This window comes from Pantherophis guttatus, chromosome 18 (assembly GCF_059756535.1).
Source record: "Pantherophis guttatus breed Tessera chromosome 18, ASM5975653v1, whole genome shotgun sequence".
Taxonomy (NCBI): Eukaryota; Metazoa; Chordata; class Lepidosauria; order Squamata; family Colubridae; genus Pantherophis; species Pantherophis guttatus.
In genome coordinates, this window is record NC_142080.1 from 4,250,439 (window position 1) to 4,265,997 (window position 15,559).

General features: G+C 45.5%; 1 protein-coding gene across 5 annotated transcripts; it reads right to left on the bottom strand.

Moving 5' to 3' along the window:
- Nucleotides 1-245: 245 nt before the first annotated feature.
- On the bottom strand, nucleotides 246-14,170 carry PPOX (protoporphyrinogen oxidase). Of its 5 annotated transcripts, none has more exons than XM_087881066.1 (13): nucleotides 14,069-14,170; nucleotides 12,411-12,508; nucleotides 11,378-11,512; nucleotides 10,047-10,162; nucleotides 8,760-8,892; nucleotides 7,333-7,477; nucleotides 5,862-6,049; nucleotides 4,755-4,815; nucleotides 4,460-4,578; nucleotides 3,611-3,724; nucleotides 1,887-2,036; nucleotides 1,394-1,436; nucleotides 246-637 (listed from the first exon to the last, which is right to left on the bottom strand). In XM_087881066.1, the coding sequence occupies exons 2-13, from the start codon at nucleotides 12,495-12,497 to the stop codon at nucleotides 501-503; spliced, it is 1,428 nt and encodes a 475-aa protein (XP_087737192.1). In that variant the 5' UTR covers nucleotides 12,498-12,508; nucleotides 14,069-14,170; the 3' UTR covers nucleotides 246-500. The 5 variants fall into 5 exon arrangements, with proteins under 5 accessions (XP_087737192.1, XP_087737190.1, XP_087737195.1 ...); XM_087881064.1 differs by having other exon boundaries at nucleotides 5,862-6,052; nucleotides 14,069-14,163; XM_087881069.1 differs by having other exon boundaries at nucleotides 5,862-6,052; nucleotides 14,073-14,129.
- Between the last annotated feature and the right edge of the window lie 1,389 nt (nucleotides 14,171-15,559).

Here is a 15,559-nt window from a genome sequence, read left to right on the forward strand (position 1 = left end):
GGGACTCCTCTTGCCGTCTTACCTGATCTCCACCTCTGTCTCCCTAACTCTAACCAGAAGAAATGGCGGGGACCGTCTGTGCATGGGGTTAAATATTTTCAGGAAGGGCTTATTATCCAGGGAGCTCTTATTTTTGGGGAAAGACGGTAGTTGCCCCAAAAGAAGAGAGGGGTGTCAACTTATTCTCCAAAGCACCAGAAAACAGGACAAGAAGCAACGGATGGAAACTCACCAAGGAGAGAAGCAACCTGGAACTCCGGAGAAATTTATTGAAAGCTCGAACAATTAACCCATGGAACGCCTTGCCACTAGAAGTTGTAGATGCTCCATCACTCGAGGTTTTTAAGAAGAGATTGGATAACAATTTGTCCGGAATCGCATAGGGTCTCCTGCCTGACCTCCAAGGCCTCTTCCAGCTCTCTTATTCCGTTTATTCGACCCTTTCCTCGAGGAGTCCTCAAGAGAGGGCGGATCCCAGGAATCCAGAACTCGGCTCATGCTCAGGAGACGCCGCCCACGAGCTGAGCCACCGCCGCCTGGGCGCTGAAGATGCAATCGTTGACGGAGACCCCGGCGTAAGAAGCTCCCACCAAACTAAGGGGCAGATTGTGTTGCTTCAATTGGGAAGTAGCACTTTCTGGGAAAGAAAAAGAAAAGAAAAATAAAAAAGAAAGGGAAGGGAAGGGAAAGGAAGGAAAGGAAAGGAAAAGAGAAGGGAAAGGAAAGGAAGGGAAAGGAAAGGAAAGAAAGGGGGAAGGAAAGAAAAGGGAAGGGAAGGAAAGGGAAGGAAAGGAAAGGAAAAGAGAAGGGAAAGGAAAGGAAGGGAAAGGAAAGGAAAGAAAGGGGGAAGGAAAGAAAAGGGAAGGGAAGGGAAAGGAAAAGAAGGGAAGAAGGGAAGAAAAGAAAGAAGGGAAGGGGAAGGAAGGAAAGGATAAGAGAAGGAAACGAAGGAACGGAAAGAAGGAAAGGAAAGGAAAAGAGAAGGGAGAGGAAAGGAAAAGAGAAGGGAAAGGAAAGGAGAAAGGGAAAGGAAAGGAAAGGAGAAAGGGAAAGGGAGGGAAGGGAAAGGAAAGGAAGGGAAGAAGGAAAGGGAAGAAAAGAAAAGGGAAGGGGAAGGAAGGAAAGAGAAGGGAAGGGAAGAAAAGAAAAAAGGGAAGGGGAAAGAAAGAAGAAAAGCAAAGGAAAGAAAGGAAAAAAAGGAAAGGAAAGAAAAAGAGAAGGGAAGAGGAAGGAAAGGAAATTGCAATTGAGACCAGGATCGCCGTTGCTAAACAAGGCAGTTTTTAAATGACTCACATCCAATTTTACGCTCTGCTTTATCTTGGTCGTTAAGCAAATAATCCCTTCCGTCGTTAAGGGAGCTTGGCCCCAAAACCCAGACTTAAAAACTTACCCATGTGTTTCCAGTGGCCGAGCGTGTACTGGGGAATGCAGGACTAAACAAGAAAGGGAAAAAAAATTCACAAAGTTATTTGAGTCTGATTGGAGAGAAAAAAAAAAATAAACCTTTTTTTTTTTTTAAAGAGACTGGACTGGTTAGTCCTCGACTTATGGCCACAAGGGAGCCCCCCCCCCATTTCTGCTGCTCAGCCAGTGGAATGAGTTTTGCCCCGTTTTGTGACCTTCCTTGCCACAGTGGTTAAGGGATAAGCGAGTAACTCGGCTGCTAAGTGAATCTGGCTCCCCCCACCCAGAAAAGAGGACTGTGTGATCTCTCGGGCCACTGCAACCGTCATAAATACGAGTCAGTTGCCCAGGATCTGTATTTGGATCATGTGACCATGGGGGGGGTTGAAATTGCAAGTCAGAAGCGCAATCTTGAATTAAGAGAAGAATCGCGGCTCGATTTAATGCAAATAAATCGTCCGAGGGTTCGAAGAACTCACCTTATGGACTTTAACGATGGAGCGAACAGGCTCGGCCGAGATTCCAAGGTGTTTCTTGACAGCCTCCTGAGCTCTGCTTAACAACTCGCTGTGAGGAATTGTGTCGGGGTCCCCCAGGTGTGATGTAAACCAGGCGCCACCGAGCATCACCTGATAATCGGAAACATAAAAACGGCCATCTTAAAGGATGCTGGCTGGGGGATTCTGGGAGTTGAAGTCCACCCATCTTAAAGGATGCTGGCTGGGGAATTCTGGGAGTTGAAGTCCACCCCTCTTAAAGGATGCTGGCTGGGGGATTCTGGGAGTCGAAGTCCAACCATCTTAAAGGATGCTGGCTGGGGAATGCTGGGAGTTAAAATCTACCTGTCTTAAAAGATGCTGGCTGGGGGATTCTGGGAGTTGAAGTCCAACCATCTTAAAGGATGCTGGCTGGGGAATGCTGGGAGTTAAAATCTACCTGTCTTAATGGATGCTGGCTGGGGGATTCTGGGAGTTGAAGTCCACCTGTCTTAAAGGATGCTGGCTGGGGGATTCTGGGAGTTGAAGTCCAACCATCTTAAAGGATGTTGGCTGGGGGATTCTGGGAGTTGAAGTCCAACCATCTTAAAGGATGCTGGCTGGGGAATGCTGGGAGTTGAAGTCCAACCATCTTAAAGGATGCTGGCTGGGGAATGCTGGGAGTTAAAATCTACCTGTCTTAATGGATGCTGGCTGGGGGATTCTGGGAGTTGAAGTCCACCTGTCTTAAAGGATGCTGGCTGGGGGATTCTGGGAGTTGAAGTCCAACCATCTTAAAGGATGTTGGCTGGGGGATTCTGGGAGTTGAAGTCCAACCATCTTAAAGGATGCTGGCTGGGGAATGCTGGGAGTCGAAGTCCACCTGTCTTAAAGGATGCTGGCTGGGGAATGCTGGGAGTTAAAATCTACCTGTCTTAAAGGATGCTGGCTGGGGGATTCTGGGAGTTGAAGTCCACCTGTCTTAAAGGATGTTGGCTGGGGGATTCTGGGAGTTGAAGTCCAACCATCTTAAAGGATGCTGGCTGGGGAATTCTGGGAGTTGAAGTCCATTTATCTTCAAGGATGCTGGCTGGGGAATTCTGGGAGTCGAAGTCCAACCATCTTAAAGTGGGTTGAGAAAGAATGCTATAGGGCTGTGATGGTGAACCTATGTCACACTTGCCACAGGTGGCACGTGGAACCATATCGGTGGGCATGTGAGCTCAGCTCCCTCCCGGGGGCGGGGGGAGGCCATTTTCGCCCTCCCCAGACTCCTAGAAAGGCTCTGGAGCCTGCGGAGATTGAAAAATGGGCCTTCTGGGCCCACCGGAAGTCGGCAAACGGGCCGTTTCGGGCCTCCGGAGGGCCTCTTGTGGGTGGGGAAGGCTGTTTTCATCCTCCCCAGGCTCCTAGGAAGCCTTTGGAGACTGGGGAGGGCGAAAAACGGGCCTACTGAGCCATCACGTGCCAAAAGCAGGGGGGTCGCGCACACATGCGCAGGGGGCCAGGGTGCATAGAATTATGGGGGTGGGCATGCATTTGCACGAAACCCCCCCCGCGCAACCCCCGCTTTTGGCATGCAATGGCAAAAAGGTTAGCCATCACTGGTATAGGGAAAAGTAAATTAGCCATAATTCCACCATTAGTGAGGTCACCTCATTGCAAATCGAAAATCCGACAAGAAGGAGCAAAAAATTAAAAGACCACAACCCCCCCACACTTCGTACCGTCAGTCGAGTGGCGGAGTCTTTGCTACCGTTCTGTTCGGGGAATGCCACCGAGTCGTAAACGATGCCCAACAGCGGACGATCCTCGAACGACGGCACCAAGTGGCCAAATCCCTGGAAAAGTTTTTTTAAAAAAATGAAATTTAAAAAAAATTCACTGCTCCGTAGGTTCTTCGGAAGCCTTACCCAAAAGATCCACGAAAGTAATACAGGTGTGTCGCTGCGTTTTTGTATTTACCAGATGCAAATCCAAATTTACCAAATACAATATTTTTGGATTTTCAGACTTTCCGTAGCTTGCCAAATTTCTTATCAGTAAGCTAACTACGCATGTCCGCATTCCTTTCTTTCCTTCTACACTCTTTCTTTGTTCTCCTGCCAAGAGGTCTGGCTGCAGAGAGATGGCCGGCAGGAACGTTGCCAAAATGTAATTATTTAGATAGTGAGATGTTTTATTTTCTTTATAACAAATAAATGAGTTTTTCTTAGAAAAATATATCTTCCGGGTTTATTTTCTTGCAAAAGTATGCTTCAAGGGAAAAGTCTCGATCCACGTCTCTAAATCAAGGTGCGATTACCCAAAAGCAGAATGGAATTAATTAGCACGCTGACAAGGTGATCGTTGACAATTGGGACCGGAACATCCGTCGCTAAACAAGGCAGTCATTAAATGAGTCGGAGCCTGTTTCAGGACCCTTTTGGACACGGTCCTTAAGCAAATCACCATGGTTGTTAAACGAATTTGGTTCCCCCCCCCTCCGTGTGACTTGCTTTGGGTGGGATTTAAGTCTTTTTCGGTGTCTGTTTTTTTTTTCCTTTCTTGGAATCACATCAGCCAAAATACGTTACCGTAACGGGAAGTTGCACATTTTCGTATTGTAGATTCACCACCGCGACGGAAACGGCTTGGATGGCCAGCAGGTCCTGGATAAGGGGTTCGAATCCGGCAGGGAGCAAGTTAGCCAGATCTGGGAGGAAGAAAGAAAGAAAGAAAAAAAAAGCTGTAATATCAGGTATTTTTTTTTCAGATGGGCCCTCGCAAGTTTCTAGTCCTCAAGGCAATCAACCACGTAACGTTGCTTCATCTTAGGTTGCAATTTCCTGCAAACAGGTGTGTGTGGGAGGAAAGAGCCGTTTCTCCTACCTCTGGCGGGCAAAGCGCTGATCACATGATCGGCCTCCACGGTGCCGTCCTGCAACGCGATCTACGGGGAAAAAAAAACACCGTCAGCTCTAACGTTCTCTGGCCGACTCAGTCTGCTTACGTGCTATTCGGGACGTGGATTCCCCGAAGCTAGAAATCTAGCTCGCCTTCAACCAAGCCTGATAAACTACATTTCTAAGAGCAGGGATGATGATTATTATTTTAATCGATACAGAGGGAGTTTCCTCCTTGCTAGTGCCCAGATGAAACGACACAGCTTCTGTGCGCCATTGTACGGAGACCCCAAAGTTGGGAGAAATGATACCCATCTTTGCAATCATCGTCTTCATTTAATGACCCCATAATAATCCCTTACAGAGTGGAGTCCAGGCAACTGAATGGAGCTAGCAGAGTGTTTTTTAATGGCCGGATGCCTTTCCTGTCACCGATGAGGAGTTTTGTTCAGCAGATATATTCTCGGTGTGCCCAGACAGAGGAATATCTGCCTCTACCTAGGATTGAACTCACAGCCTCCTGATTGTGAGGCCAGAGCTCCACCTCTAGGCTATTGTAGTTTTTAATTTAAGGGCCAAATTTTTAAATATATTTTAAACTGTTTTTTAAATTTTGTGGGTATATGTTGTTTTAATATGGCTGCACACCGCCCTGAGTCCTTCGGGAGAAGGGCGGTATAAAAATTTAATAAATAATAATAATGATAATATCGCGCCATTCCTCTGAATGGTCACTGTGAACTGTTGTAAGTCAAGGACTACCTGTAGATCATCATCATCATCATCATCTTTGTTTAACAATCCCATAATCCCTTGCGGGAGTCTGGGCAACTGAATGGAGCTATCAGAATGTTTTTTAATGGCCAGATGCCTTTCCTGTCGCCGATGAGGAGTTTTGTCCAGCAGATATATTCTCGGTATACCCAGAGAGAGAAATATCTGCCTCTACCTAGAATCGAACTCACGGCCTCCCATGATTGCGGGGCGAGAGTTCCACACCACGATACCAATCTTTGCAGCCCCTAGGATGGAAAACTGGGGGGGGGATAGGGGACATCCCCTCCCCAAATCCCCCTTTGGGTCTTCTCCCTACCTGCCAGGACCCCGAGGCTGTTCTGTCCAGCCGCTTCACCGGGGCGTTGCAGTGGATTTCGACCCCTCGCTCTCTTAAGAAGGAAGCTAAAGTTTGGGGAAGGGTCTCCAGTCCGCCACGCAGGGACCACTGGCTCCAGCTTTCTTCCTGGGCCTGGCGGATCAGCTGGCAATCCACCGGGGAAGTTTCTTCTGGAAGGAAAGCAGAAGGGAATCTGGAAACGCTTCCTCGCTTGGTCAAACCTGTTTAGGGGTCACCCCCTGCCCCCTCCAAACCACCAAGAAGAGACTGGACTACCATCTGTCAAAAATGGCGGGGGGGGTTGGACTAGATGACCTACAAGGTCCCTTCCAACTCTTGTTAATCTGTATCTGTATAGCACCACCTTCTCCTTCTCTTCCTCCAGTCTGTTTAATATTGGTAAATTGGCACTCTGCCGGCAGAGGTGCTTGTGCCCTTCTCCAGCAGGCAGAAATTCAACAGGTAACTGCTCGGCTTCTCTTTCATCACCCAAACCTGTCCCATCCTAGGATTAGCCAAATCTTAATCCTCGATTTACAACCGTTAACGGAGACTGGTATTTTGGTCGCTAAGCGAGGCAGTTGCTTAATGAGCTGCGCCCAAATATTTTACGACTTTTTTTGCCCTGGTTGTTAGGTAAAATCACTGGTTGTTAACTGAATCCGTTAAGCCAATCCGGCTTCCTCCACTGCTGGTCGGGTGCCGGCGGGGGAAAAAGTCCCAAATGGAGATCGGGTGAGCTTGGGCTGCGGCCATTTTGTTTTATCTTAAATTATGGATGTTCCTCTGTGTTAAAAGGATGGTTTGGATGACTGGTGTGGCCCGTCAGTGGCCTGTGCAGCTAGTAGCCGATTCCGACAGCGAGGAGGCTGGTGTGGTTCTGTGCCAGCAGCCTGTGCAGCTGGCGCTCAAGTCGGACAGTGAGGAGGCTGGAGAAGATGTGGTGCCAGAGGCGGGGATTCAGCCAGGGCCTTCAGAACCTCCAGAAGCTTCCATAAGTGAAGAGGACGAAGAGGAGGAGCCTCTTCTCGATGCACGGGCGCGCAGAGCTGCCAAAAGGCAGCAGTGGCTCCTCAGGAGGAGGGTCTCCTCGAGAGTAAGGCTTGGGCCTACTTGGCCACTCCCTTAGCCTATTTAAGGAGGAACCCCGACTGAAGCAATTTGCAGGTAACAACTTCGTTCACATTCCTTTGCGTCTTGATCTTGTTCTCTTATCAGTTTCCTGCAAATTGCTTCTGGGCATTCTGCCAACCACAGTAAGATTACGATTATTTATTCTTTGGATTCTTGTAGGCTGTTAATGAAGTTAATTAACAGCCTTTGTTTGTAAAAGACTGATTTAATTTAGTAAACTTAAGGTTTGTACAGACTTTGTGTGTGCTGCGTTCTTTGGGGTCTGTAGCTGGGGCAGAAGAATGACCTTTCCCCCCCCCCGCCCTTAAAAACTCACTTTTGGCACGGATCATGCCCAACATAACTGAACCGTGTTTCCGCTCGGCCAGGAATAAAGTCGGGAAACAGGAACGGATGCTCAACGCTCGGGAATCTCCCGCGAAAACTCCCCGGCAGAGACTATCTATAGTTATATCAGCCATCTGAGAAGAGAAAACAACACCAAATTAAAGACATTCCTCGATTTACGGACATTCACTTAGCAACCAATAGAGGCATTGGGAGTCAGGCAACATATACATTTAATAAATAATATGATTATATTATGTTGGATAGTCTGGTTTTCCCCAGGCTGAAGCGGCCAATAAGTTATTCTACATTTCTCTAGTCTCCCATCATCCCGTACAGAAAGAAATATTATTTTAAAAGAAGGACAGCCTCCCCTGCATCGAGCTGATAAGGCAGGAGGATTCCCACCCTGTCCTCCTTCCTCTTTGCCCCACCTTTCAAAATACCAGCCTTAACAAAAATACTCTTTATTTTTTTAAAAGAAAAGTTCTCCTCTGGTTTAAGCTTCGTTACCATTTCCCCACAATTTTCTTCTGCTTTTGCACAATGCTGCCCCAAACCCTGACACCCTAGATTTCTACATGCGGGGGTTGTTTTGCAAGGCAGCACCACAGAAAGATTACGGGGACAAAGCTTCCTCGTTTCTTCTTCTTCATCATCATCATCATCATCATCATCATCATTATTATTATTATTATTATTTTCCCTGTACTTTGAAAATTGAGCTTCTCCATTTAATTTCTATTTTTCTTGTGTTTGGAAAACAAGTTGATTTTTTTTCCAGTTGATTTTCTATATTTGTTTCCTGCGTTTGGAAAAATGGGCTTCTCGGTTTATTTTCTATTTTTCCCTGTGTTTGGAAAATGAACTTCCCCAGTTTAATTTTTTATTTTTTTTCCTGCGTTTGGAAAAATGGGCTTCTCGGTTTATTTTCTATGTTTTCCCCGGGTTTGGAAAATGAACTTCCCCAGTTTAATTTTTTATTTTTTTTCCTGCGTTTGGAAAAATGGGCTTCTCGGTTTATTTTCTATGTTTTCCCCGTGTTTGGAAAATGAACTTCCCCAGTTTAATTTTTTATTTTTTTCCTGTGTTTTAATTTAAGAGGATGCGGAAACTTAGCAAGTGAATTTTCTCCTGGAAAAAAAATGCCTTATTTTTTGCACGACAAGCACAGAGGTTAAAAGGCAGAAGGGCAGAGCTAAGGGTTGGGCGGAAAACAGGGTGACCTCTAAAACAAAGAGATTTTTTGGGGTGTGAGTTAAGAAGGGTTTCCTGGCTCGTGGAAATTTATTTATTTATTTATTTATTTATTTATTTATTTATTTAATTGGTTTGATTTATATGCCGCCATTTTCTGGAGACGCAGGGTGGCTTACAATGTGTTAAGCAATAACCTTCATACTTTTGTATATATACCTCCTGGCCAAAACGACGGGCCACGAAAGCGTGGATGGTCTCATCCGGTTCCTTTCCACGAGGGGCAAACAGTTCCTTCAACCCACTCCAGATGAAAGGACTGGAGAACGGAGGCACCGTCTGGAAAATGCCCCTGAAACAGAAGAAATATTGTCGATGGAGGAGCATATTTGTAGCTCGGGGTTGAAAAGAGGGGTCCTTGGTGGTCTCTGAGCTTGCTGGTTTTCTTGCAGACGTCTCATGACCCAGTTAAGTAACAGCATCAGTGGCAGAAAGGAGTTGGCTTGAGTAGTGGAAGGAGGAGGAGGAAGAGGGGAAAGGAGGAGGAGGAGGTGGCGGAGAAGAAGGAGAAGAAGGAGAAGGAGAAGAAGAAAGAGGAGGAGGAGGAGAAGGAGAAGAAGGAGAAGGAGAAGAAGGAGGAGGAGGAGGAGAAGGAGAAGAAGGAGAAAGAAGGAGAAGGAGAAGAGGGAGGAGGAGGAGGAGGAGGAGAAGGAGGAGGAGGAGGAGGAGAAGGAGGAGGAGGAGGAGGAGAAGGAGGAGGAGGAGAAGGAGAAGAAGGAGAAAAGAAGAAGGAGAAGAAGGAGGAGGAGAAGGAGGAGGAGGAAGAAGGAAAAGAAGAAGAAGAAGAAGAAGAAGAAGAAGAAAAGGAGGAGGAGGAGGAGGAGGAGGAGGAGGAGAAGAAGAAGAAGAAGAAGAAGAAGAAGAAGGAGAAGGAGAAGGAGAAGGAGAAGAAGAAGAAGAAGAAGAAGAAGAAGAAGAAGAAGAAGAAGAAGAAGAAGAAGAAGAAGAAGAAGAAGAAGAAGAAGAAGAAGAAGAAGAAGAAGAAGAAGAAGAAGAAGAAAACTGTGGGGTCTTTGGTGCTCTCTATAAGCTTATTTTCTTGCAGACGTTTTATGACCCAACTAGGTAACATCATCAGCGCTAGAAAGGAATGGGGATTGTGGAGTGGAGGAGGAGGAGGAGGAGGAGGAGGAGGAGGAAGGAACGGGAGGAGGCTTGTGATGTCCTTGGTGCTCTCTGAACTTGGAGGTTTGCTTGCAGACGTTTTATGACCCAACTAGGTAACATCATCAGTGCTAGAAGGCTTGTGTGCTAAGAGGCTTTAAGCAGTGAGGATGTTACTTAGCTGGGTCATGAAACGTCCGCAAGAAAACCTCCAAGCCTCAGAGAGCGCCAAGGACCCCACACAGCAATATTATTGTTAGTGCGAATGAAAAAGGATGCATTTTCTCCTCCACCCCCCCGTACAAAACAAAACTATTGGATTTTGTGGAAGGATGAACGTACTTAATGCCGGAAGGGAGTTTGTGAAGGGAACCTCCAACGTAGAGGTAGCGATTTTTCGAAGCTGGATGGTTTCCCGGAACGGGAAGAACGTCGGCTTCTAACCCAAGCTCCGAAATCTAGAATAAAATCACGACATCGTTGCATTTGCACCAGGAAATGTCACCATAATTTCAAAGTGGGATGATCTCTCTCTCTCTCTCCCCCCCCTTTCTTTCTCTTCTTCTCTCTTTTTCACTCTTTCTGTTTCTCTCTTTTTCTCTTTTTCAATCTCTCTCTTTCTCTGTTTCTTTCTTTTCTCTTTCTCTTTGTTTCTTTCTCACTCTCTTTTTCTTTCTCTTTTTTTCCCTGTTTCTCTTTCTCTCTGTTTCTCTCTTTCACTCTCTTTTTCACTCTTTCTCTGTTTGTTTCTTTTTTCTGTTTCTTTCTTTTCTCTTTCTCTCGTTCTCTTTCTTTGTTTCTCTCGTTCTCTTTTTCACTCTTTCTCTTTCTCTCTCTCCGTGTTTCTGTTTCTCTTTTTCTGTTTGTTTCTTTCTCTTTTCTCTTTCTCTCTCGTTCTCTCTCTTCCTGTTTCTCTTACTCTCTCACTTTCTCTTTTTCTGTTTGTTTCTTTCTTTTTCACTCTCTTTCGATTCCTCTGTTTCTTTCTCTCTTTTTTCTTTCTCTCACTTTGTTTCTCTTTCTTTGTTTCTCTTTCTCTCTTTTTCACTCTTTTTCTCTTTGTTTCTCTTTTGTTTCTGTTTCTTTCTCTTTTCTCTTTCTCTCTCATTCCGTTTCTCTTTCTCTCTTTCTCTTTTTCTCTCTCTCTCTTTTCCACTCTTTCGATTCTTCGTTTCTCTCTTTTTCTTTGTTTCTCTTTCACTCTCTTTTTCACTTTCTTTCTTTCTGTTTCTCTCTTTCTCTTTCTCTCTCTCCGTTTCTCTTCCTCTCTCTCTCTCTCACTTTCTCTCCTTCTCTCTCTCTCATACACACACCCCTTACATACACAGCAACTGGGACCACAATTTCCTTTGCCGAGCAAGCCAACCACTAAGAAAATCAACCAGATTTCATGACCCTTATTGCTGTTTTGTTGCTGGATTCACTTAACAACTCGCCCAGTTGTTAAGTGAATCCAGCTTTCCCCATCGACCCTGCTTGCTGGAGGCCTCCAGGGAAGGTCACAAAAAGAGGATTGACACTTAGATTTGGATCACATGACTCTGAGGACGCTGCGATGGTCGTAAGGGTGAGGACTATTTCCAAGTCGCTTTTTTTTTCAGCGCCGTTGCAAACTTCAAATAAATCGTTCTAATTCGAGGACTACGCTTGGCTCAATCACCTGAACAACCTACCATCAGAAGGGTGTTTTTCCCTACAAGCCCGGCAGGTCGGATCCCTCGGGGGCCGTGTTCGAAAACAGCCCCATCTTCTGTCTGGGTGGAATGAATCCAGCCCCCCAACCGATTGCTGCCCTCCAAAAGGGTGACCTGTATATTGGGGGGGGGGGGGAGAGCCAGGAAAAAGAGAATAAGTGGTACAGTGCAGTGGCCTAGAGGTAGAGCTCTTGCCTGACAATCAGGAGGCGGTGAGTTCGATCCTAGATAGTGGCAGATATTTCTCTCTCTCTGGGCACCATGAGAATATTATCTGCTAAACAAAACTCCGCCCTGGCAACAGGAAAGGCATCCAGCCATTAATCCGGCTAGCTCCATTCAGTTGCCCAAACTCCACCTCGCAAGGGATTAAATGATGATGATGATAGATTGAGTTAGCCGTACGTCAAGGACTTCCTGTACAGTTGTTTTGGCCCTGATTTATTTATTTATTTATTTATTTATTTATTTATTTATTTATTTATTTATTTATTTATTTATTTTATTTCTATACTGCCCTTCTCCCGAAGGACTCAGGGCGGTGTACAGCCTGATTAAAAGCACAAAGACAGACAAAATTTAAAAATAATTAAAATTATTAAATGATAGGCTCCATTTAAAACCCCAAATTTAAAGTCCCATTTTTAAAACCTAATTAAAATCTGTGAGTCGTTTTGAATCTGATTGTGAGTCGTTTTAAGAATCCTCTCTTTCCCCCCTCTTAATTTCCAACGGGCCAAAACACCCATACAGGTAGGTAGTCCTCGGCGTACGACCAAAAAGGAAACCTTTACCTTTTTGTATATTAGATGTGACATGGCTTATTTCACAAATGTATCTGATGTAGGCCAAAGCCTCGATTTTATATTTTGAATATTAGATGCGACGTGGGTTATTTTGCAAATGGAGTTCAACCCCTTTCCTAAATTTTATATTCTATAAATAAAAGACCGATCTTTGACAGCAATCAATCACACTGGTTGACTGACTGGTTCGAGGGGCAAGTTCTCACCTTAGATGCTAGCGAGCTTCTGGCAAGGTAATAGGAAGCGGCGAGGCCCGTCACTCCTCCGCCCAGGACAGCTACTTTCAGCTGCATCAGAAGGAAATCTGAAAGGAGACAGGATGCGATCAAGTTGGGTTTCCAAAAATCCCGGGGAATTCCCCCAAACTGGGTAAAAGTGGTTTTTCTTTTTGTTTTTCCTTCTCTTCTTCCCTTGCTACTCCTTCTCCTTCCTTCCACCCTTCCACTCCTCTCCCTTCCTCCTCCCCCTTGTTTCTCCTTCCTTCCTTCCTCTCTTCCCTTGCTTCTCCTTCTCCTTCCTTCCTTCTCCTCTTCCCCCTTCCCCCTCCCCCTTGCTACTCCTTCCTTCCTTCCTTCTTTCCTTCCACCCTTCCACTCCTCTCCCTTCCTCCTCCCCCTTGCTTCTCCTTCTTTCCTTCCTTCCTTCCTTCCTTGTCCTCCTTTCCTTCTCCTCTTCCCCCTTCCTCCTCCTCCCCTCCCTCCCTCCCTCCCTTCCTTCCTTCCTTCCTTCCTTCGATGTAGGGTCTCCTGCTTAAGCAGGGGGTTGGACTCCAAAACCTCCAAGTTCCCTTCCAACTCTGTTATGAGGGAGGGAGGAAGGGAAAGAGGAAGGGTGGAAGAAAGGTGGGAAGTGGAAGGAAGAGATGGGAAGAGGGAGAAAGGGGTGGGGAGAGAGGGAAAGAAGGAAGGAAGGAAGGAAGGAAGGAAGGAAGGAAGGAAGGAAGGAAGGAAGGAAGGAAGGAAGGAAGGAAGGAAAAGTAGTAAAATCAGAAGCTGATCCACATGCAGCTTTAACTTCTGTAAGCTGCCTTGAGTCACCATGGGCGAATAGATGGCAATATATGTATGTATGTCTATATCTATCTATATATCTATATCTATATCTCTATATCTCTACATATATATAAATAAATAAATAAATTTACTATTATTTCCACCTCTTATTACCATGGGCGAATAGGCGGCAATATGAAAGAAAGAAAGAAAGAAAGAAAGAAAGAAAGAAAGAAAGAAAGAAAGAAAGAAAGAAAGAGAAAGAAAGAAAGAAACCAAACTAACCAACTAACTATTATTTGCACCTCTTATTATCATGGGCGAATAGGCGGCAATATGAAAGAAAGAAAGAAAGAAAGAAAGAAAGAAAGAAAGAAAGAAAGAAAGAAAGAAAGAAAGAAAGAAAGAAAGAAAGAAAGAAAGAAAGAAACCAAACTAACCAACTAAGTATTATTTCCACCTCTTATTATTAGATTCTCCCCTCCCACCCAGCCTCGGTCCCTCCTGCTAGGAGTCCATTTTACACACACACACGTCTTAACTCTCACTTCTTACGGATCTTCCCTTTCTGAACCTTGCAGGCAGGGCGTTAATCTGTGAAGTTTTGGGGTTGCACCGATCCTGGATTGAATAATCCCTCTCCCATCCCTAATCCTAGATAAAATGCCTTTTTTTCCCTGCCTTCCAACCCACCCAGAGGCGTCAATCTCCACCTCCAGCAAGCTTTCCTCCCCCTCCCCCGCTTTTCCCTTTTCCTGACCCCAATTTTGCAAAAAAATAATCCCTCCTGCGTGCAAATCCCGCCTTTTCCAACTCCCGGGTGCATTCAGACGACCAGAGATGACACGCGTGTCGTGGCGGCCCCCTCTAACCTGCCTTTCCCACGCGGAGCGAACTCAAGAGCTTCCAGTCCCCTCGACCAAGGGCATCTGCGATGCGAGCTCCGCCCTCTCCGGCCGGGATTGGTCGAAACGATAGATGACGTAACGCCTCCCTGATTGGACCGATGGCCTCCAATCGGAGGCCTCGCGAGGCCTCGTGGGCGGGGCCGTGGGCGGAGACTTTGGAATGTTGACGGAAGTGGTGAGAAATTGCATTGAGCAATTTTTATTTTCTTTTATTCTCAAGACTTTTAATTTTAAAGAAATTTAAAAAAAAACTTAATTAAGCAAATCGATCAGATCTAATAAAGAGTTCCTACCGGTAATCTAACAAGAGATAAATTCATGAGGACTAGGATTTTTAGCTCCTTTTGACATGATCTTAAGGTGCGATTGGACAACACTGCAAGGTTGTTGTGCGCAAATTTATATTTGCGTTATAAATTAATACCATTATTAATCATGTCGGTTCTTCTACTAATTAAAGAATTATATTTTGTCTCACAAGAGTTTCCAATGAACCACCTGCTGCTGTCCCTATTCACTGAATGCTATTTTTAAAAAATATTCAGGCCACAACTATAGACTTCCTCTATCACTGGAGGTTCTACATCCCGAGTGAGCTCGTGTGCTAATTTGACCCCAATGAGGCGGTTCCGGATGGGTTGCAAGGACTACCGTAAATTCAGAATACAGGGATTTTTTAAAAATTTACTAATATCAATGAAATGATATTAAAAATGATTATTATTAACTTTATATGCCTCCTATCTCGCTACCCGGTTTCAGAATTGCGCCGGAATTACTACAAGCCCCCCCCCCTATATACATGCACTCAGAGAAACAGACACACAAACACAGACTTTTATCCTAAAGCAGGGGTCAGCAACCTGCAGCTCTGGAGCCGCATGTGGCTCTTTCACCCCTCTGCTGCGGCTCCTTGTCACTCAAAATATGTCACAGCCGGCACGCGATTTATTGAGCTTTCCAATCTCCGGTAGGTCAACCATGGATAAATCCAAAAGAAAAGTTTCAGAAGAAAACGGGATGTTTAATTCAACTACAGATGCTAGTTTTGTGGCCGCTCAAGAAATAAGTCAGGCACGGGAAGGGTTTTTGTGGCTCCCGGTGTTTTCTTTTCTGTGGGAAACGGGTCCAAATGGCTTAAGGTTGTTAAAGAGTGTTTTAATGTCCTGGGCATCCAACAACGGGATGGAAAATGGCAATTCTCAACGGCTGTTGAGCGTTGATGTCTTTCATGGAACCTCCACACTGAGACGCAGTCTATCTCACTTCATCAATTCCAGCAGAGCCAAGAGAGTGTTGTGTATTTCACATCTGGTCAGAATGACTCCCAATCTTCCAAGATTTCCGTATCAATTAAAGGTAAAGGTTCCCCTCGCACATATGTGCTAGTCGTTCCCGACTCTAGGGGGCGGTGCTCATCTCCGTTTCAAAGCCGAAGAGCCAGCGCTGTCCGAA